Source organism: Salvelinus alpinus, chromosome 35 (genome assembly GCF_045679555.1).
Source record: "Salvelinus alpinus chromosome 35, SLU_Salpinus.1, whole genome shotgun sequence".
Lineage (NCBI taxonomy): Eukaryota > Metazoa > Chordata > Actinopteri > Salmoniformes > Salmonidae > Salvelinus > Salvelinus alpinus.
This window is the reverse complement of record NC_092120.1, coordinates 22,789,284-22,812,089: the sequence shown is the minus strand read 5'-3', so window position 1 is coordinate 22,812,089 and position 22,806 is coordinate 22,789,284. Positions and strand designations below refer to the sequence as shown.

At 46.1% G+C, this 22,806-nt stretch overlaps 1 protein-coding gene across 1 annotated transcript in view; it reads left to right on the top strand.

Moving 5' to 3' along the window:
• The window catches only part of LOC139564601 (kelch-like protein 32), a 44,866-nt gene that overhangs the window by 20,821 nt on the left and 1,239 nt on the right, over nucleotides 1-22,806 (top strand). The window contains exons 2-10 of the mRNA XM_071384261.1: nucleotides 2,377-2,474; nucleotides 3,540-3,720; nucleotides 14,880-14,987; nucleotides 16,509-16,607; nucleotides 18,117-18,332; nucleotides 20,046-20,772; nucleotides 20,864-20,922; nucleotides 22,017-22,209; nucleotides 22,506-22,600. Coding sequence (XP_071240362.1) covers nucleotides 2,452-2,474; nucleotides 3,540-3,720; nucleotides 14,880-14,987; nucleotides 16,509-16,607; nucleotides 18,117-18,332; nucleotides 20,046-20,772; nucleotides 20,864-20,922; nucleotides 22,017-22,209; nucleotides 22,506-22,600 — 1,701 coding nt within the window. The 5' untranslated portion in view covers nucleotides 2,377-2,451. The remainder of the gene's footprint in view (nucleotides 1-2,376; nucleotides 2,475-3,539; nucleotides 3,721-14,879; nucleotides 14,988-16,508; nucleotides 16,608-18,116; nucleotides 18,333-20,045; nucleotides 20,773-20,863; nucleotides 20,923-22,016; nucleotides 22,210-22,505; nucleotides 22,601-22,806) is intronic.

Below are 22,806 nucleotides of genomic sequence, written 5' to 3'. Positions count from 1 at the left end.
CCTAGCAGCGTTGCAGTTCTTGACACAATCAAACCGGTGCGCCTGGCATCTTCTACCATACCCCCGTTTAAAGGCAGCTAAATATTTTGTCTTACCCATTCACCCTCTGAATGGCACGCATACACAATCCATGTCTCAATTGTCTCAAGGCTTAAAAATCCTTCTTTACCCTGTCTTCTCCCCTTCATCTACACTGATTGAAGTGTATTTAACAAGGGACATTAATAAGGGATCATAGCTTTCACCTGGATTCACCTGGTCTGTCTATGTCATGGTAAGAGCAGGTGTTCATAATGTTTTGTACACTCAGTGTATATAAGTAGTGTGTACATTGTATTTTTTGTTGTCTCTTGGTGACTTTCTTGTAACTCTTTATTTCAATGTAATATCTTTTGTTGTTCTTGTCCATTACTGCTCTGTAGTTTGTCATGTATTTGTACGTTTTATGTGGACCCCAGGAAGAGTAGCTGCTGCACGCGCAGTAGCTAATGGGAATCTTACTAACCTAATTTAAACATGCAACTAGACACATAATAAACCATAGGCCTACTTTATTTAATGAGACTGAGACTAGAACATAATGCCCTGCTATGACTTGGCAACCTATCAGATCACTGGCTCAGCGACCAGGAGATAGTAGGCTAGGCGGCCACAAATTTAACCACTGTCACGGAGGCCAATCAAAGTAGATCCGGTTTGCGTTAGGTTACACGCTGCATATTAAACAACATCAAAGGAAGCGTAAATTATAACAGTATGCTAATTAATACACATAATAGGCCATACTATAGCCTGTATATACTACAACAGTGGCCAACAGCCTTTTCTTAGTCAAGATCACTTTCTTAGTCAAAATGCAAAGCCAAGTGCAATTCTCGGCTGGGCGCAGGAGATCAAGTGGGCCTACAGTGTATTGTGTGATATCAATTAAATGATCAATGGCCTAACTATAGTGCATGGGCGGAGAACCACAGGGCAAAGTTATATTTCCAATTAAATTTGCTGTGGGCTTGTGGTAGCTGCTGTCGACACGGTGATCTAAGCTATCTGATTGGCCAGCGATATGCCTACAGGTGCATCTGATTTAGCTCTCTGGGGAGATAAAATTATTAAAAGAGATTAAAGAGTTTGTATCTTCAGACAAATAAAATGGTTCAAAATGGGAACACTTCACCTACCCGGGATGCAGGGACACTGAATCAAGTGCACACATCGTATTATTGGCGAATAGGCTACTAAAAACATTGTTTTATTAATTCTGAATCTAAAATAGCCCCGCCAGGCCATGCAGTGGCTTTGCCCTGACAGTGCCCTCAATAATTATTGGGACAGTGAAAGCATTTTTTTCATCTTTTGGCTCTATACTTGAAATCAAACAATGACTAAGTTAAAGTGCAGACTGTCAACTTTAATTTGAGGGTATTTTCATTCATTCCGTGTGAACCGTCTAGAAATTACAGTCCCCTCCATTTTTAGGGGACCAAAAGTATTGGGACAAATTCACTTATGTGTATTAAAGTAGTAAAAAGTGAAGTGTTTGGTCCTATATTCTTAGCACGCATTGACCACATCAAGCGTGTTACTCTACACATTTGTTGGATGCATTTTCTGTTTGTTTTGGTTGTGTTTCAGATCATTTTGTGCCCAATAGAAATGAATGGTAAATAATATGTTGTGTGATTTAAATAAGAATAGAATATGTTTCTAAACCCTTCTACATTAATGTGGACACTACCATTATTACGGATAATCCTGAGTGAATTGAATTGAAGTGAATACTGAATAATGAGAAAGTTGGACGCACAAATATCATACTGGCACACAGCTAACATACGCACTATACATACACATGGATTTAGTACTGTAGATATGTGGTAGTGGATGGAGTAGGGGCCTGAGGGTACACAGTGTGCTGTGAAATCTGTGAATGTATTGTAATGTTTTAAAATTGTATAAACTGCCTTAATTTTGCTGGACCCCAGGAAGAGTAGCTGGGGGATCCATAATAAAAACAAATGTAAAAAACCTCCAATGGAACGCTAACCTCTCACCATTGATATTTGTGCGTCAAACTTTCTCACTCGTCATTATTCACGATTCATTCAGGGTTATCCGTAATCATGGTAGCATCCACGTTAACGTAGAAGTGTTCAGAAACATATTCTATTCTTAACCACAGAGAGTCAGTTGGAAACTCAGGTCGTGGTCTTTCTTGGCCGATGGCTAATTCACAAAGTGTCTGCTTCATTCTATTCATTAAGCTGAAGTGCCTCGCCGTTTTCAAGTGGATTTTCAGTCTGCTTTGTATTCGGGATTAGCAGTTAGTTGATCCAAATGGATTGATTTGAAATGTACCTCATCTGTTTCTCTTTCCAGGCTAATGCAGGAAGTAACTGCAGCCCTCAGGAATCACAGAATACTGTTCCACCTCTTCTCTCCTTCTCCGGGAGCATGCCATCTGAACCTTGTGTCAGGTAAATCTGTAAACCGGTGAATCCGTACACACACACAGCTCTACAACTGTTTCCAGTGTTTTGTAATTGGGTGTGAGACTCATTTTTCCCTTAGAGTTTGCAATGCCATCTGCAGTGTTAACTGTAGTATATGTGGTGAGCTAACTAACCTCTGACCAACCTTGGTTAAGCATGGCTGGTCTGAGCTTCAGTGGAGCAGCATGTTGGCAGGTGTGGTCAACCCCCCCCCTCCACACACACACTTCTCTGTCAGATTATAATCCTGACTCTGCCTCTCAGCCTGTGGCGACGTGTCCCTCATTCCCGGGGTATTTCTCTGTCAGGGCCACACACACACTGTAGGTAGAGGGGCAGGCTGTTCCTTGGGGCCTTGTCCAGCCTGGACAGAGAGTTAGGGAGGAGCAGCCCGTTGACAATGTTGAACTACAGCTGCTGAGCCTTAGTGGTGACCAGCAGGGGACTCCAGTGCTCTACCACGAACCCTGAGAATGCACACACACACACACACACACACACACACACACACACACACACACACACACACACACACACACACACACACACACACACACACACACACACACACACACACACACACACACACACACACACACACACACACACACCAGACTTGTGTTCACATACCTTCAATAGTATTTAGTTATTTGTAGTGACAGACCAAACTGCAGACCAGGAAAAAGGACTGACAGCTAGTTGACTAATTAACAGACATATGAAATGGACAGCTAGGAGAACAAGAGAGACAAACAATGAGATGCGGCAGGTAGCCTAGCGGTTAAGAGTGTTGGGCCAGTAACGAAAGGTCGCTGGTTTGAATCCCTGACTTGAATAGGTGAAAAATCTGTCCATGTTCCCTTGAGCAAGGCACTTAACCCTAATTGCTCCTGTAAGTCGCTCTGGATAAGAGCATCTGCTAAATGACTCAAATGAGATGAGCAGAGAGACGAGAGACAGAGATTTTCCCACCCTCTTGACTGATATCTCTCCCTCACTCTCTCTCCCCCACTCCTTCCTTCCCTCTGTCCCTCCCTCCCTCCCTCGCAGTGGGCAGGAGCTGGTAACAGACCAGAGGCTATGCCAGTCCAAGTCTCACCAGGACTCCGTCCTCTCCGCCCTCAACCAGCAGAGGAAGGATGGCCTACTCTGTGATGTCACCCTGGTCGCCGGCGACCAGAAGTTCCACGCCCATAAAGCAGTGCTGGCGGCGTGCAGCGATTACTTCCGGGTGAGTTTGGACCTGGGGAGGACACTACTAAAAATTGTTATTTGTCTGTCCCCATAGGAGAACCCTTTAGCTTCTAGGTAGAACCCGTTTGGGTTCCATGTAGAAACCTTTCCACAGAGGGTTCTACCTGGAACCAAAAAGGGTTCTCCTATGGGGACAGCCGAATAACCCTTTTTGGAACCCTGTTTTCTAAGAGTGTAGTTTCAAGTTGTTTTGTCACGTGCACAAGTACAGTGAAATGCCTGTCTTGCAAGCTCTTTCCCAACAAAGCAATAATCAATATCACTAGTACTATAAAGTAAATTAGAACAAAAACACACGAGAAATAGAAACAATAAGAACAGGAGAGAGTAAGTAAGCTATATACAGGCTCAGATCCAGGGTCAGTGCCAATACCATACAATGTGCTGGATACTGGAGTGGTAAGGGTAGATATGTATAGGGTGTCAGGTGACTAGGCATCAGGATATATGATAAACAGAGTAGCAGCAGCGTATTTGATGATTGTATGTGACTGTGTGTAATGTGTATGTGTGTGTGAGCAAATGAGGCGTGTGTGTGTGTGTTGGAGTGTCAGAATGAGTATGTGTGTGTGTGTAGAGTCAGTACTGTGAGTGTGCATAGAGTCAGTGCAAAAATAAAAGGGTCAATGCAGATAGTCCGTGTAGCCATTTTGTTAGCTATTTAGCAGTCTTATGGCTTGGAGATAGAAGCTGGTTAGGAGCCTGTTGGGGTCAGACTTGTTGCTCCGGTACCGATTGCCGTGCGGAAGCAGAGTGAACAGTCTATGGCTCGGGTAGCTGGAGTCTTTAACAATTTTCCGGGCCTCCCTTTCACACCGCCTGATATAGAGGTCCTGGATCTCAGGGAGATCGGCCCCAGTGATGTACTGGGTGTTCTGCACCACCCTATATAGCACAATGCGATCGAGGGTGGTGCAGTTGCCATAACAAGCAATGATGCAGCCAGTCAAGATTGCTCTCAGTTTGGCAGCTGTATAACTTTTTGAGGATTTGAGGGCCCAAGCCAAATCTTTTCAACCTCCCGAGGGGGAGGTGGCACAATCGTGAGGAACTTGAAGCTCTCGACCTGCTCCACTAGTGCCCTGTTGATGTGGATAGGAGCGTGCTCGCCCCCTGTTTCCTGTAGTCCACGATCAACTCCTTGGTCTTACTGTCATTGAGGGAGAGGTTGTTCTGGCACCACACTGCCAGCTCACTGACCTCCTCCTTGTTGGCCTTCCCATTTTCGCCCGGTGATCAGGCCTACCCCCGTCATGTCGTCAGCAACCTTGATGATGGTGTTGGAGTTGTGCATGACCACGCAGTTGTGGGTGAACACGGAGTACAGGAGGGGAGTAAGCACACACCCCTGTGAGGCCCACGCGTTGTGGGTCAGCGTGGCGGAGGTGATGTTGCCTACCCTCACCACCTGGGGTCGGCCCGTCAGAAAGTCCGGGATCCAGTTGCAGAGGGAGGTGTTCAGTCCCAGGGTCCCATGCTTGGTGATGAGCTTGAAGGGGACTATGGTGTTGAATGCTGAGCTGTAGTCAATGAACAGCATTCTCACGTATTCCTCTTATCTAGGTGGGTGAGGGCAGTGTGGAGTGCAGTTGAGATTGCGTCTTTGGATCTGTTGGGGCGGTATGCAAATCGGAGTGGGTTAGGGGTGTCTGGGATGATGGCGTTGATGTGTGCCATAACCAGCCTTTCAAAGTACTCAAATCAAATTGTATTGGTCACATACAAGTCTTTAGCAGATACAGGGTGGTAGTCTTTATGGCAGGATGCCTTAGAGTTCTTGTGAACATGAATGATGGTGGTCAGCTTGAGATGTGGGGATTACTGACTGGGACAAGGAGAGGTTGAAAATGACCGTAGATATGCCTGCCAGCTGTTCTGCGCATGCTCTGAGAACACGTCCTGCAATACTGTCCGGCCTGCGGCCATGCAAGTGACCTGATTTAAAAACCTTACTCACGTCGGCCTCGCAGATCGAGATCACCCAGTCCTCTGGGTCGGCGGGGGCCCTCATGCACGGCTTGGTGTTTTTGTCGAAGTATGTATAAAATGCATTGTGTTCGTCTGGTAGAGACGCATCGTTAGGCAGATCACTGCTGGTTCTTCCTTTCTAATCTGTAATGGACTGTAGCCCCGGCCAGATGCGGCTGGCGTCGGAACCTGTGTAATTGGATTCCACCTCGTTTTTATTTTGTCCTGTTGCTTGTTTGATGGTTCTGCGGAGGTCGTAGCAGGATTTCTTGTCCTCAGCCGTAGTCTCTGGGTTGGCTGCGATAGACCTGTGTGTGGTAGCCCTGTCCTTTAATTTAGTTGCAACCTTGGTGTTAATCTAGGGCTTTTGATTGGGGAAGCAGCGAACCTTCACTGTGGGGACAACATCGGTGATGCATTTCCTAATGAAGCCGGTGGCGGAGGTGGTTAGTTGTCAATGCTATCTGCCGAGTCCGGGTACAGTCAGCGCTAGCAAAGCAGTCCTGTAGCATAGCCTCTGATTCAGAGGACTATTTATCTACGGAGCACGTCACGGGTACTTCCTGTTTGAGCTTCTGCTTGTAGGCAGGAGTATAGAGTCGTGATCTGATTGCCGAACGGGGGATGAGGGAGGACCTTGTATGCTTGCTTGTGAGTAGAGTAACAGTGGTCTAGGACTTTATCAGCCCTAGTGGCAAAGGAGACGTGTTGATGGAAGTTGGAAGTTGGGTGTCTTAAATTCACCGGCAACCAAAAAAGCAGCTTCCAGGTTCATGGTTTCCTGCTTGTTTATAGCCTTGTACAGTTTAAGTGCCAGCTTGTTGTTTTTCTTGTCCTGGGGTGGAATATATACAGCAGTCATGATAACAGCTGAAAACTCTCTCAGGTGATAGAAGACATTTTGACCATCAGGTATTCTAAGACGGGTGAACAATGTGTCAAGACTTCCACTGGGCTAGAGTCGGCACACCATTTGCTGTTGATGAAGAGTCATACCCTCCCCCTCTAGGACTTCCCTAAATCCAATGTCCTGTCCGCTCGGTTAATGGAGAATCCACCCATGGGTATCTTTTCCCGAAAGCCATGTTTCAGAAAATCAGATAATATTGCAGTTCGAGAGTCCTGTTGATATCAAATTCACGATTGGAGGTCACCCATCTTATTATCAAGTGTCTGGCCAATAAAATGGAGGGAAGAGGTGGCCGGTTATCCCTGCGCCTAAATCTTGCCAGGACTCCCCTTCTCCTGCAATCTGTTTCGCCCGGCGTTTCGCCTTGGGTAGCCCGAAAATTGGGTCGGAATTACACTAACAGCAGATGAGTCGAAGTTGAAGCCGGAATTGAGGTTAATAAATGCCAATCTGATGTTCAAAAGTTCTTGTCGATCATAATGAACTGATAGTGGATACATTTCATCCCAAAAAATAAAGATAAACGCCAAAAGAAGCAAAGTTAGGTCGGAACTCGAAAGATAGCCGCCTTACAGTGTAATGTGCACATCTGGCTTCGGAGGACATGGAACCTATACAGTACAGTCCGCATGCACAGTATATCTACACAGTATATCTACACAGTATATCTGCACATACACTATATATACAAAAGTATGTGGACACCCCTTCAAATTAGTGGATTCGGCTATTTCAGCCACAACCGTTGCTGACAGGTCTATAAAATCGAGCACACAGCCATGCAATCTCCATAGACAGACATTGGGAGTAGAATAGCCTTACTGAAGAGCTCAGTGACTTTGAACGTGGCACCGTCATAGGATGCCACCTTTCCAACAAGTCAGTTTGTCAAATGTCTACCCTGCTTGAGCTGTCCCGGTGAACTGTAAGTGCTGTTATCATGAAGTGGAAAAAGGTCTAGGCGCAACAGCGGCTCAGCCGCGAAGTGGTAGGCCACACTAGCTCACAGAACGGGACAGCCGAGTGCTGACCGCCAAGGTGTCCACATACTTTATGTCATGTAGTGTATATTAGTCAATCACGCAAACCAGCTTCATGAGGTAGTCACCTGGAATGCATTTCAATTAAAAGGTGTGCCTTGTTTTAAAAAAAAGATTGGTGGAATTTCTTTTCTTAATGCATTTGAGACAATCAGTTGTGTTGTAGATAGCCCTACATGGTAAAAGATTAGCTCAAATAAGCAAAGAGGAATGACCGTTCATCATTACAATCCGGAAAATTCCCAAAACTATTAAAGTTTCTTCAAGTACAGTTGCAAAAACCATGAAGCGCTATGATGAAACTGTCTCTCATGAGGACCGCCACAGGAAAGGAAGACCCAGAGTTACCTCTGCTGCAGACGATAAATTCATTAGAGTGAACTGCACCTCAGATTGCAGCCCAAATAAATTATTCACAGAGTTCATGTAACAGACACATCTCAACATCAACTGTTCAGTGGAGACTGTGTGAATCAGGCCTTCATGTTCAAAATGCTGCAAAGAAACCATTACTAAAGGGCACCAATAAGAAGAATAGACTTGCTTTGGCCAAGAAACACGAGCAGCGGACATTAAATCAGTGGCTTTTTTGAAGAATATAAAATATGTTTTGATTTGTTTAACACTTTTTTGGTTACTACATGATTCCATATGTGTTATTTCATAGTTTTGATGTCTTCACTATTGTTCTACAATGTAAAAGTTCAAACTTTTGACTGGTACTGTATATTCTTTAAATGGTCTGAGAAGAACAACAATGCATTGGCAGGGCAATTCAAGCAAAGCCAATATGCAGTGATAATGTTTAGGGCCAATAGCCTACTGCGAAAACCTCATTGCGAGGGAACTGTTTTGAATAGATTCATGTTGAAAATCACATTTTCCGTTTCACATGTACATTTTCTTTTTATAATAATCCCCATGTGAAAATCTTAGGGCTGGCATTTAGTTGTTTGGTCGATAGGCTGTTGGTCGACCGAGATTTCTTTAGTCAAGACACCTGTCTGATTCGCGCATGTCTCAGTGGACTACTCCATTGCGGAGGCCACAGGGATGGCACAGTCCGTCACTTCTAAGATGCGTATGGTTATATTATAAATAATGGTACAACACTAATCAACCAAATATTATTTTATAACATGAGCTTTCTGCAGCGTTGTATATGATCGTTGTCCGTGGTTACGAAACATCATCTTCAGTGAATAGGCGCCTTTCCCTATGTTGCTATGTGCATAATAGCAAAATGAACCAGCATATTTGGATTGAGGACAATGGCGGAGGCATCAGCGTCAGAGACGAGGAAACAGCCCTTGCCTTAAACCCTATTCGTATGGGATTAGTTTTACATTTACATTTACATTTAAGTCATTTAGCAGACGCTCTTATCCAGAGCGACTTACAAATTGGTGCATTCACCTAATGACATCCAGTGGAACAGCCACTTTACAATAGTGCATCTAAATCTTTTAAGGGGGGGGGGGGGGGGGGCAGAAGGATTGCTTTATCCTAGGTATTCCTTGAAGAGGTGGGGTTTCAGGTGTCTCCGGAAGGTGGTGATTGACTCCGCTGTCCTGGCGTCGTGAGGGAGTTTGTTCCACCATTGGGGTGCCAGAGCAGCGAACAGTTTTGACTGGGCTGAGCGGGAACTGTACTTCCTCAGTGGTAGGGAGGCGAGCAGGCCAGAGGTGGATGAACGCAGAGCCCTTGTTTGGGTGTAGGGCCTGATCAGAGCCTGAAGGTACTGAGGTGCCGTTCCCCTCACAGCTCCGTAGGCAAGCACCATGGTCTTGTAGCGGATGCGAGCTTCAACTGGAAGCCAGTGGAGAGAGCGGAGGAGCGGGGTGACGTGAGAGAACTTGGGAAGGTTGAACACCAGACGGGCTGCGGCGTTCTGGATGAGTTGTAGGGGTTTGATGGCACAGGCAGGGAGCCCAGCCAACAGCGAGTTGCAGTAATCCAGACGGGAGATGACAAGTGCCTGGATTAGGACCTGCGCCGCTTCCTGTGTGAGGCAGGGTCGTACTCTGCGGATGTTGTAGAGCATGAACCTACAGGAACGGGCCACCGCCTTGATGTTAGTTGAGAACGACAGGGTGTTGTCCAGGATCACGCCAAGGTTCTTAGCGCTCTGGGAGGAGGACACAATGGAGTTGTCAACCGTGATGGCGAGATCATGGAACGGGCAGTCCTTCCCCGGGAGGAAGAGCAGCTCCGTCTTGCCGAGGTTCAGCTTGAGGTGGTGATCCGTCATCCACACTGATATGTCTGCCAGACATGCAGAGATGCGATTCGCCACCTGGTCATCAGAAGGGGGAAAGGAGAAGATTAATTGTGTGTCGTCTGCATAGCAGTGATAGGAGAGACCATGTGAGGTTATGACAGAGCCAAGTGACTTGGTGTATAGCGAGAATAGGAGAGGGCCTAGAACAGAGCCCTGGGGGACACCAGTGGTGAGAGCGCGTGGTGAGGAGACAGATTCTCGCCACGCCACCTGGTAGGAGCGACCTGTCAGGTAGGACGCAATCCAAGCGTGGGCCGCGCCGGAGATGCCCAACTCGGAGAGGGTGGAGAGGAGGATCTGATGGTTCACAGTATCGAAGGCAGCCGATAGGTCTAGAAGGATGAGAGCAGAGGAGAGAGAGTTAGCTTTAGCAGTGCGGAGCGCCTCCGTGATACAGAGAAGAGCAGTCTCAGTTGAGTGACTAGTCTTGAAACCTGACTGATTTGGATCAAGTTTACTGGGGGTGGTCGGGTAATGTAATTATGTGCACAAGCACAAAACACCACATCTGTCATTTCTTTTGGTCAACAATAACTGATTTGATAAATTGAACGAAGTTGCTCTGCATAGCCTATATATGAAGTGCATACATGTATCAACTTTCTCAGTAAATGCTTTTGTTAATATATTTTTGTTGTGCGTATGAATTGAATAATGCATCAATAAAAAATATAGCGCCTGTAGCGCCTATTTAATATCCTAATAATTATGCTGTTAATAGATCGCAAATCAGCATACAACTGACTTAAACGTTTGGAAATGATAAGTTCACTTTCGCATCCTTAGCCTTAAAACGCATCTCAAGTGCAAGTGCACTGTGTAGCTCACATCTGAAGGCTGGGGGGTATTTAGGACGTCTACTGGGGACTGCTAAAATATTCGAATGATTATCACATTTCCTCAATTCAAATATTTAGGAGACACTATACCGAAGATGGTTTGGTATGGTTTAGAAACTTGGGAACCAAGCTCGAGTTATCACTGTAGCCCTGTTATCGCCTGGACTTGTTGAAATATATTCGCCTAGAAAAAAAGAACTCCAGGTTATAATAATATGTAATGTCATTATCAATAGCAGGCTTTGTATAACCACTATCGAGATGTAGGCCTAAGAGCAAGTCCTGTTTAGACGAAATACCATAACTTACTTACTCCTATATTTCAATATATAGGCTACTGTACTAATCAATCAATCAGTTCATGCCATCACACAGCATCCGAGACATTCATGCTTTGAAATGCAATCAATCATTTTAGTTTTCAAATGAATGACAAAGGGAGCTTTGGATAATTAGCCTGAACAATAAATACATCGCAATTCACGAATGCATGCAGCTGTTTTTAGTCTACTGTAATAAAGCTGCACATATGCCTAGGCCTTAAGCAGAGCAACAGGCCCAACCCCCACTAATACACCCGCCCAAGCTCCATCCTGCGAACTAAGAGATATGTATCAGATGCTCAACATGCTCTGCTCACACCTACTGTAATGGTCCGAACCACATGAAAACAACACTATGGAACACAAAGCTTTTACTATCGCATCCTGGAATACACAAGGTCTGAGGTCATCTGCTTTTGGCCTACAGAACAGGAGCCCAGACTTCATCAAAGAAAATGGAAATACAGACATTGTCATCCTACGAGAAACATGGTATTTTACATCTGGCTAGAAATGAATAAGGAAATGATCTCAACAGAGAAAAATCTCCTTGTGTGCTACCTATATCCCCCCCAATAGAATCCCCATACTTTAACGATGGCAGCTTCTCCATCCTAGAGGGGGAGATAAACCATTTTCAGGCCCAGGGACATGTACTAGTCTGTGGCGACCTAAATGCCAGAACTGGACAAGAACCTGGCACCCTCAACACACGGGGACAAACACCTCCCTCATATGCCCCCCTAGACACAACGATGACAACAAACACAACTCCTGCAGCTCTGTCGGACTCTGGGTATGTACATAGTCAATGGTAGGCTTCGAAGGGACTCCTATGGTAGGTACACATATAGCTCATCTCTTGGCAGTAGTACTGTATAGACTACTTTATCACTGAACTCAGCCCAGAGTCTCTGACTGAACGCTCTCAGGTCACAGCAAAATCACACTCTACTTGAACAGAGCTTTGCTCAATCATGAGACATCAAAGCCAAAGGAACTGAATAATATTAAGAAATGCAATAGATGGAAGGAAAGTTAGGCAACAACAAATTCAATCCCTTCTAGACAATTTCCTGGACAAAATGCTTCACTGTAATAGTGGAGGTGTAAACTTGGCAGTAGAAAATCTAAACGGTATGTTTGACCTCTCAGCTTCCCTATCAAATCTAAAAATGTCAAGCAGACAACCTAAGAAAATGAACAACAATGACAAATGGTTTGATGAAGAATGCAAAATGCTAAAAAAGAAATTGAGAAACCTGTCCAAACAAAAACATAGAGACCCAGAAAACCTGAGCCAACGCCTTCACTATGGTGAATCACTAAAACAATACAGAAATACACTACGGAAAAAGAAGGAACAGCACGTCAGCAATCAGCTCAATGTAATTGAAGAATCCATATAATCTAACCACCTCTGGGAAAACTCTAAACAAAGAGTTATCTATCCAAAACGGAGATGTATGGATAAACCACTTCTCCAATCTTTTTGGCTCTATAACAAAGAGAAAACATCAAAAACATATACATGAACAAATACAAATCTTAGAATCAACTATTAAAGACTACCAGAACCCACTGGATTCTCCAATTTCATGTTATGAACTACAGGACAAAATACCCTCCAACCCAAAAAGGCCTGTGGGGTGGATGGTATCCTAAATGAAAAGATAAAACATAGAGACCACAAATTCCAATTGGCTTTACTTAAACTCTCTAACATCAGCCTCAGCTCTGGCATATTCCCCAATATTTGGAACCAAAGACTAATCATCCCAATCCACACTAGTGGAGACAAATTTGATATCCTCTGTATAACGTAAAACACCAAATAATGCATGCAGATCAGAATTAGGCCGATACCCGCTAATTATCAAAATCCAGAAATTCTACAACCACCTAAAAGGAAGCAATTCCCAAAACGTCCATAACAAAGCCATCACCTACAGAGAAATACAGCTGGAGAAGAGCCCCCTAAGCAAGCTGGTCTTGGGGCTCTGTTCACAAACAGACCCTACAGAGCCCCGGGACAACAACACAATTATACTCAACTAAATCATAAGAAAATGCATAGATTTGCACAAAATTAAATCAAATCAAACTTTGTCACATGTGCCGAATACAACAAGGGTAGAATGTACCTTGAAATGCTTACTTACAAGCCCTTAACTCTTCTTGAACTGCACTGTTGGTTAAGAAAATATTTACCAAGTAGACTAAAATAAAAAGTAACATAATAAAAATAACAATAACGAGGCTATATACAGGGGGCACCGGTACAGAGTCAGTGTTTGGGGGTACAGGTTAGTTGAGGTAATTTGTACATGTAGATGGGGGTGAAGTGATCATGCATAGACAGCAGTATACAAAAGGGAGGGGGGGGGGGTCAATGTAAATTGTCCGGTGGCGATTTTATTAATTGTTCAGCAGTCTTACGGCTTGGGGGTAGAAGCTGTTGAGGAGCCTTTTGGGCCTAGACTTGGCACTCCGGTACCGCTTGCCGTGCGGTAGCAGAGAAAACAGTCTATTTTCGCTTCCTTGGGCACAGGGACTATGGTGGTCTGCTTGAAACATGTAGATATTACAGACTCGGTCAGGGAGAGGTTGAAAATGTCAGTGAAGACACTTGACAGTTGGTCTGCGCATGCTCTGAATACACGTCCTGGTAATCCGTCTGGCCCTGCGGCTTTTGTAAATGAAAAGTGGTTGTCCCAATCCCTTATAGAGTAGAGACTGCGTTAGCTATGGAAACACAATTTACCTAGAGCAACACTAGTGCTTACACCCAAAAAATACAGGTCCTAATCAAAAAAAGGGGCAGGAGTATCCTCTGCTCTGAGGTTGTAGTGGTGTGACTGTAGCCCTGGTCCCAGATCTGTTTGTGCTATCATGTCAACTCCTTCGCATGACAAGGTGTGGCATGAAGCCGCAAACAAATTGGTACCCAGGCTAGTGTGATTTAGGAGTCCTTGATTATTTTAGTTGTGAATTAAAGACATGACTAATCCATCACCCTGCCGCTTCCCCTGTTCCTCCATCCCTGATCAATGGCTCTGCCATCATCTCATACTGTGACACCAATCAATTGCTTTGATTGGGGACAACACAGCATCAGGCACAGCACAGCAGGCTCAGGGCCAGGCGACTGCTCTCTCTGGGGCTTTGATTTCACTTTGCCTTTGTGTTTGTGTGTGTGTGTGTGTGTGTGTGTGTGTGTGTATTAATGCAGTGTTTCCCAGAAAAAGATCAGGAAGTAACCAGTCTGTGTGTCGGATAGTGATAAATATAGCTTGGAAAATGGGTGTCAAAGAAACACATGATCTCTGTCCAATGAACTCTATGGATAGGCCAAGAGTGGGCCTTCAACTGGAGGGCAGTTGCTGTGTGGAATCACATGGTAGTCCTTGTGCTTTCAACCCCTTGGGGGGGTGTCTCCTGTCTGTCTGTTCGTTTGTGTGTGCTGATCAAGCAACAATAACTTCTGTTCTCTCGAAGACAATAAATAAAGTATTATTATTTTTCGCGGAACAGATGGCTATATCGGTACAATAATATAGGACTAGTAAAGGCCCTGTGCACTATTTTTCGTATTTATTATTACTATGATATTTCAGGGGGTGGTTCAGCACCCCTACTTCCCGAATCTATGAGGCTGTTTTTGTAATTCAGCTGTGCGGCAGCCTATTTATAGCTCAGGTTTGCTGTGCCTATGTCTCAGAGGTGTGTGTGTGTCTCTCTCTCTGTCTCTGTCTCTGTCTGTCTGTGTTCACAGGCCATGTTCAGTCTGTGCATGGTGGAGAGTGAGGCAGACGAGGTGACTCTTCAGGGAGTGACCAGTGTGGGACTGAAACATGCACTAGACTTCGCCTACACGGGACAGGTGAGTCCACAGTAGCGCCTTCATCTGCAGCTAGCCAACCCACCACATGTCCTCGAGTCACACACAGGTACTGAACTGTACGCACAAACACATCTCACAACTGTCCAGGCTTACACTAACTAAGAGTGACAGTTTTCAGCTTTTCGTTAGCTGATTAAAGCTATAGCCCAGCCATACTCAACTGGCGGATCGCGGTCCCGATACTTGACCCCTAGGGTGCCCCCATTGATTTTGTTGAGTCACTCAGGTATCATATGAACGCACATAAAAGATGACAAAATGTGTAGAATTTCAGGAAATTTGCTTTAAAATGCTTTGAAGTTTTCTCTCCGCCAAGGAAAGGGATGTGAACAGTTTGAGCATTTTGGGGTCATATGAGTCGCGATGTGGGGGTTTGTTACTATGCTGATAAATGACAGTATCCATCCGGGACCGTTGCCATCTAGTACATTTGTGTGACTGGACCTTCTTAAATAGTGGTTGAGTCCACCTGCTATAGCCTATACATGGATGTGATATCTAACCTAGCCTGATCCTACAGTATGCCAGTGACCCCCCCCCACTCTTTCTCCTCCCTCTCTCTCTTGCCGATCTCTCTTCCCCCCCCCCATCTTTCTCTTCCTCTCCCTCTCTCTCTCTCTGCGGTGAGGAGTCAGGAGATCTATGCCCTGTGGCCCAGCAGTGAAAGGCTGGCTAGCTCGTAATTATTCCTAATTGCATTTCCACAGTGGAAATGAGCAGGGGGAGTTGTGTTGATGTAGGTCAGCAGCCGGCCGCCGGTCCGTTTCCGTCTGCTGAGATGATGAGACGTGAGCAATATGCTTATTTCAGTAAACAACCACAGAGCTAGTTGCTGAAATCCATGGGCCACATGTCAGGGGCCATGGGGTTAGCAGACACGCTGTTGCTATATAGTCTACACTGAGAGCACGCACGCACGCATATTATAAATAATAGTCGTACTTTTTATTTGATGTTGCTTCAAATCATGTATTTTGCATGGCAATTACATGGAAATGTGGTATGTATCACAGTTATAAGAAGAATAACAGTGTGTGTGAATAACAATGTATAATACCACTCTAACCGCAATGTAATGACCCTTTAAATTCATGTTTTATAGACACTGAATATAAAGCGGGACCAACACGTGTAGTCTATTGAAGAACACCCAGCGCAAATAATGCCTCTCAAATGCTTTCAGTAACACATGAGTGAAATCACATTAGTTGACATGCTATTGCGCACGAAAAACACGCCTGGCCTGAGACCACAGTCACACACCCACACACATGAATCAGCAGCATTATATAAAGCGACCACTGGTCCCCGAGTGCTTCTGTCATTTGGTTGCGTCCCAAATGGCACCCTATTCCAGACACAGTGCACTACTGTTGACCAGAACCCTATGGGCACTATATAGGGAATATGGTGTCATTTGGGATGGGAACCTGTCTGCCTGGGGAGGTGAGCAGTGTGTGAGATGGACAGGAAGTGGTCTCACTCAGGTCCTCTCCTCAGATAATGCTGGAGCCAGGGGTGATTCAGGACGTTCTGTCGGCAGGAAGTCACCTTCAGCTGCTGGAGCTGCTCAGTCTTTGCTCCCACTACCTCGTCCAGGTGAGGAGTCAAGACATGGACACACACACTCACATATATTACATACTCACACATAGTCATATACAGTAGTACAGTCAAATAAGCACATACGTATCACACACACACACGCACACTGCAATTTATTGTGTATATGGAGGGTCTACTCTCCATATGTTCAAGGTACCTCCTAACAACACAAGACCACACATTAAACCCCCCTGTCACTACCAGTAAGATACATTAGCATGGCAGTGGGCAAACCGTTACATCATGTTATGGTGAACAGTGCTCTCATACACCATCTGCTGTTAGAGAGAGAAATGGACACTGTTGCACACCATTGATTTCACTGCACCTATAGACATACTCCCTGCTCACTGTAAACACTGTATTATACAATTAAGATAGCAGTTAAGATCACAGCTGAAGATGCAGAGAAAAGACCCAGGTTAACATAACATATAGATTCACTAGCTTTCTATATGTGTTTTGTCTGTATGAAATTGGGTATTGAACAGGTTATTTTTGTGTGCGAGTGTTTGTTTGAGCTGATTTCTCAGAGCCATGCAGGACATTGCACATGGTTCTGCTTATTGCCAGCAGATGGCAGTCTTATTCCACTCTCGATCTCCATGTTCTATTCTCTTGCCTCTCCTCCTGTTCTCTCTCTTACTCTGTGATCTGCTTGAATAACAATGTGGTCTCATCTCAATAGATTCTGCAGTTCAAAAACACCCCAAGGAACGTGTGGGACCCAGAGTGTGTGCGTGCGTGTGAGGGATATTCAACTGTATGTCTGCGTGTGTGTTACTGTATGTATTAACTCAAACTCTACACCCCAACCGAGCACCTCTGTTCTGCCACCTCTGGTCTCTTGGCCCTCAGCTCCTGCTCAAACTTCTTCTCTGTCCTGGCACCCAAACGGTGGAACAAACTTCCACCTAACGTCAGGACAGCGGAGTCCCTGCTCATCTTCTGAAATGTTTTGAAACCGTTCCTCCTCAAAGAGTATCTTAAATATATCCCAGGGGAAACAAAAACATGCACTTGTCTTTTCCTGCTACTTTATTGTGGGAAGATCACAGTCCCATGGCTGTGATATGTTGTTGTCTCACCTAGCTATCCTAAGATGAACGCACTAATTGTAAGTCGCTCTGGATAAGAGCGTCTGCTAAATGACTAGCTGGGTTTCTCAACTCCGCGACATGTAGATCTCGGAGTTGGGTTTGCGACGACTGTCATGTGATACGAGGAAACAGTTGGTGGTTGTATTTGAAAAAAGTTTTACGAAAAAGTATGGATTTCAGCGAAGAAAGGCCCGCTTTTACACAGGACTAACATATGTTTGAGAAAAGTGTTTCGACTGACAGTGACTCGATGTAGTCGGTGGTTCAGGCCGCCCACAGTCGTCGCTGCTCAACTCCGTTGCGATGGTATATATCGTGGCGTTTAGAAACTCTGCTACGAAATGACTCAGATGTAAATGTATTTACCTTATGAAGTCTGTACCTGCCCATGTGTCCACAACAGGAGCTGAACAGTGTTAACTACCTGGACCTGTACCGTGTGGCTGATCTGTTCCACCTCCCTGCTCTGGAAGAGGCTGTGGTCAGCTTCCTGGTAGAACACCTGTGTGAGCTGCAGCAGAGCCGCCAGGAGGAGATGCTGCTGCTCCCCTACCGCCTCCTCAGGGAGGTGCTGAAGAGCGACCGCCTCACCTCCCTCAACGAGGAGGAGATCTGGCAGGTACACTGCACAGTCTCACACACACACACACACACACACACACACAATGGAAGGAACACACACATGTTCGCAAATGCATGCACTTATACAGACACGTACACACACACACACACACACACACTATATATATGCACACCATAAACCCACACAGCCAGACCCACACAGACTTTGATATACTACATCACACAGTGTGTCATTAAACATCAACTGGTCCATTTTCATTGCCTGCACCAAAATACACTATTTATGTATAGGAGTGAATAGGAAAGGAAGGTGTGTGTGTGTGTGTGTGTGTGTGTGTGTATATATGGATGGATGGGTGAAGTGTGGAGGGGGGCTATGTGTTTTGACTGTTCATTTGCACCAATCAGGCCCCCCTCTCCACCTCTTCTCTCTCTCCCCCCTCTCTGATTAGGCCCACCGCGGCTTCATCAGCGCCCCAATCCCCCAGCTGTCACTCCGGCTGCCCGTCTGATTGAAAACAATCAGGCCTCTGATGGCACAATTACCCTGACCCTTTAGCCAGGCGATGCTGCCATAATCATACCCTGATTAGGCTGCTTTGGGCCTCCTTCACTCTGCCGAGAAGGTTAATTTGGGCATCCGCCCGGGAAAAAAAACGTGCGGGCGCCAATACACAGCCGATATAGTTTGCCCGTCAATCATCGTCACACCGACTTCTCTCCGAGTCTCACGCTCTGGAAATCACATTTTCTTGGGTCTTTGTTTTTTTTCTCCCTCTTCTTTGCGCGTTTGCCTTTCTCTGGCTGCTCTCTCCCTCTCTCTTTCTGTCTCTCTCTTTGGGGAGGAGGGGAAGTTGATTTATTCTCTGCCCCGAGGAAGTTCTCTGATCCAGCGTGACCTTCACAGTCAGCCTACCGGAGCACACACACCCCTCCGCCACTTCAGAGGTGGGAGGAGGAGGAGGGAGCGGGAAAGAGAGAGAAAGAAGGAGAGGGGTGTAGATAGCAAGACCGAGAATAGGACAAAGCAAAGAGTGGAAGGGGGGGGGGTAAATATTGTTGTGTTGGCATCATTTTAGGATGTATTTAAGAAGGAAGAGAAAAAGGAGTGGCATTGACAGTAGTAGGACAATATATACAGTGCGTGTGTGATTGATGTGGGAATATGTCTGCGTCTATGTAAATGTGTGTTTTGGTGTGCTGTTTGTACAGAATGTGGTTTGAACGCATATACGAGCCAGCGTAGTGTTTGAATAGGATTTCAGTGTGTATCCAGTGTGCCTGCGAGTCAGGAGGAGACGCTGACAGTGAACTGCTCCAGCTCGGTAATCGTGCGGTGCTGTAATAAGTTCCCTGTCTCTGTACTGATTGTGTTAAAAGCCACTTTGTTTCCCTGATAATGGTATCAGCGATCTTCAGCCATCTCGCCCACATTCACACGCCACCGCCACAGCTAAACAGCCTCCGATTGCTCTCAAGTTCAATTAAATCCCCTCTCTGCTTCTCTCCTCTCCCGGTCCTCAACAAAGGAATGTACCGGTGGATATTCATGATGCTTGCACACAACACACTAGTGTGTGTGTGTGTGTGTACGTTTGTATAAGTGTGTGTACGCACGTTTTGTATAAGTGTGTTTGTGTATACAGTAACACACTCGTCTTGTTCTTGCAACACTGCTCTGTAGGCATTTAGAATACTAATAAGTATGAATCGCTTCCCTCTGCCTTCCTCTTCCCCCTCTCCTCTTTAGCTGGTGGTGTGCTGGTTAGAGCATGACTGTCGGTACCAGTACACCGAGGACCTGATACAGCACGTTCGTTACGGTCTTATGGATGTGGCCGCCCTGCACCACGTGGCACAGTGCCACCCGCTGGTCCAGTCCAGTGCCACCGCCGCCGCCCTAGTGGACGAGGCTCTAGAGTACCACCGTGCCACCTACGCCCAACCCCTCCGCCAGACCGCCCACACCAAGCCCCGCTTCCAGTCTCTCACCCTCTACATCGCCGGCGGGCGCAAGCGCGAGGTGAGCCGCGTACGGGAGCTGCGCTACTTCAACCCGGCCGCCCAGGAGAACGTGCGCGTGGCCGGGTGCTCCAACTGGAGCGAGCTGGCGCCCATGCCCGCCGGGCGCAGCCACCACTGCGTGGCCGTCATGGGTCACTTCCTGTTTGTGGCGGGCGGCGAGGTGGAGCATTCCACGGGGAGGACGTGTGCGGTGAGGACCGCCTGTCGGTACGACCCCCGGGGGAACCGTTGGACGGAGATAGCCTCCATGAAGGCGTGCAGGGAACACTTTGTCCTGGGAGCTCTGGGCCAGTACCTGTACGCGGTGGGGGGGAGGAACGAGCTGAGACAGGTGCTGCCCACCGTGGAACGCTACTGTCCGAAGAGGAACAAGTGGACCTTCGTCCAGTCCTTTGACCGCTCGCTGTCCTGTCACGCCGGCTGTGTGGCTGACGACCTGCTCTGGGTCTCAGGTACACACACACCCAGATGGAGAATAGAGCATAACAGACTGAACACACACACATGCACGCCACCTGTGTGTAATACTCTTCTCTGTTACAGGTGGAGTCACAAACACAGCTCAGTACCAGAATAGACTGATGGTGTACGACCCAGAACAGGTAACTGAAGAACAGGTAGTACAGAGAAATAAGCAAAAAGTAAGACAAATGCCATCAAAACATTTAAAACCATGGTTTCAGAACAGTTTATGTTTATGTGATAGCTGAGTAATACGCTTGTTTACTGCAACATGTGTGTTTGCGTGCGCGTGAGACAGAGAGCCCGCGCGCAAGGGGGAGAGCAATAGGGAGAGAAGGAGAGCAAGGAAGGAGAGCAAGGAAGGAAGGAAGGAAGGAAGAGCAAGAGAGAGAGAGCAGGAGACTGAGAAAGTCTCATTTGTATTCACCGTGGAGCTACATTCACCTGCCAGGAACACCAACCCCCCACCCACACTACCCTCAACAGATGGCCACCCGTCAGGTCCTACCAGACATACGCACACACACCCGGACGCATGCACACATACACAATCGCGCGCCCACGCACACAATCGCTCACGTACACACACAAACATGGTCACGTACGCTCACCCCCCCCCCACACACACACACACACACACATACATACATACAAAACAACCATTGACACACTTAGTCAAATGTGCACAGTCGGATACATCCGTGTAAAATGGAGAGGGTGAAGTGTATTATTAGGAATGGGGAGATATCATTAGGAAAAATCATAGTTCTGGTGTCATTATTTATCCAGCACTGAACATACATCAATTACCCAAGCAGGGATACGCTAAAATATTAATCCATCTATTCAACATCTTCCCACCATCCTTTTTCCTCCCCACCTTCTCCTTCTCTCACTCTCTGCCCCCCCCCCCCCCCCCCACACACACACACACACATACATACATACAAAACAACCATTGACACACTTAGTCAAATGTGCACAGTCGGATACATCCGTGTAAAATGGAGAGGGTGAAGTGTATTATTAGGAATGGGGAGATATCATTAGGAAAAATCATAGTTCTGGTGTCACATTATTTATCCAGCACTGAACATACATCAATTACCCAAGCAGGGATACGCTAAAATATTAATCCATCTATTCAACATCTTCCCACCATCCTTTTTCCTCCCCACCTTCTCCTTCTCTCACTCTCTGCCCCCCCCCCCCCCCCTCCTTCTCTCTCTGACAGAACCAGTGGCTGGCCCGCAGTCCCATGCTACAGAGGCGAGTGTACCATGTCATGGCCGTGGTGAGAAGGCAGCTGTATGTGCTGGGAGGAAATGACCTGGACTACAACAACGACCGCATCCTGGTCCGCCACATCGACTCCTATGACATAGACATGGACCAGTGGACCCGCTGCACCTTCAGCCTACTCACGGGTGGGCGGGCTGCACATACACGCTCATGCATACGCGTGCACAGGCAGGCAGGCAGGCAGGCAGGCAGACACACACACACACACTAGATAAGATCACTGTCCTCCTTTTTCCCGTGTGACTCTCCACCCCTCCCGACTTGATTCCCCGTGAAGTTGTCAAATAAGTTCAAGGTGAAGTCGGGAGTTATTTTCTAAACTTTCCCAACGCACCCTGTGTCTCAGATGACATTGAGTCATATGGCCTCTCTTTGGCACAGTGAATCATTGTTTTCGCTCTCTCCTCTCTATCCTCCGCAGGTCAGAATGAATCTGGAGTGGCAGTCCATGATGACCGAATCTATGTTGTCGGTGGATATTCTATTTGGACCAATGAGCCCCTAGCGTGTATCCAGGTGAGTGACCTTGACAGAGTTAAGTAACCTGAAAAATTGTCTTATTAAACTATGTTGTACATAAATAATTTATGCATCGTTTTTTTTTAAGGTGTTTCGAATGCTCTTATAATCCATTATGAGGAAAGAGGGAATTAATAGAAAATGTTATCTTACTAAAAATCTCTTATTATTTCATGTATTTGAATTTTTTTTTTTTCACGTCC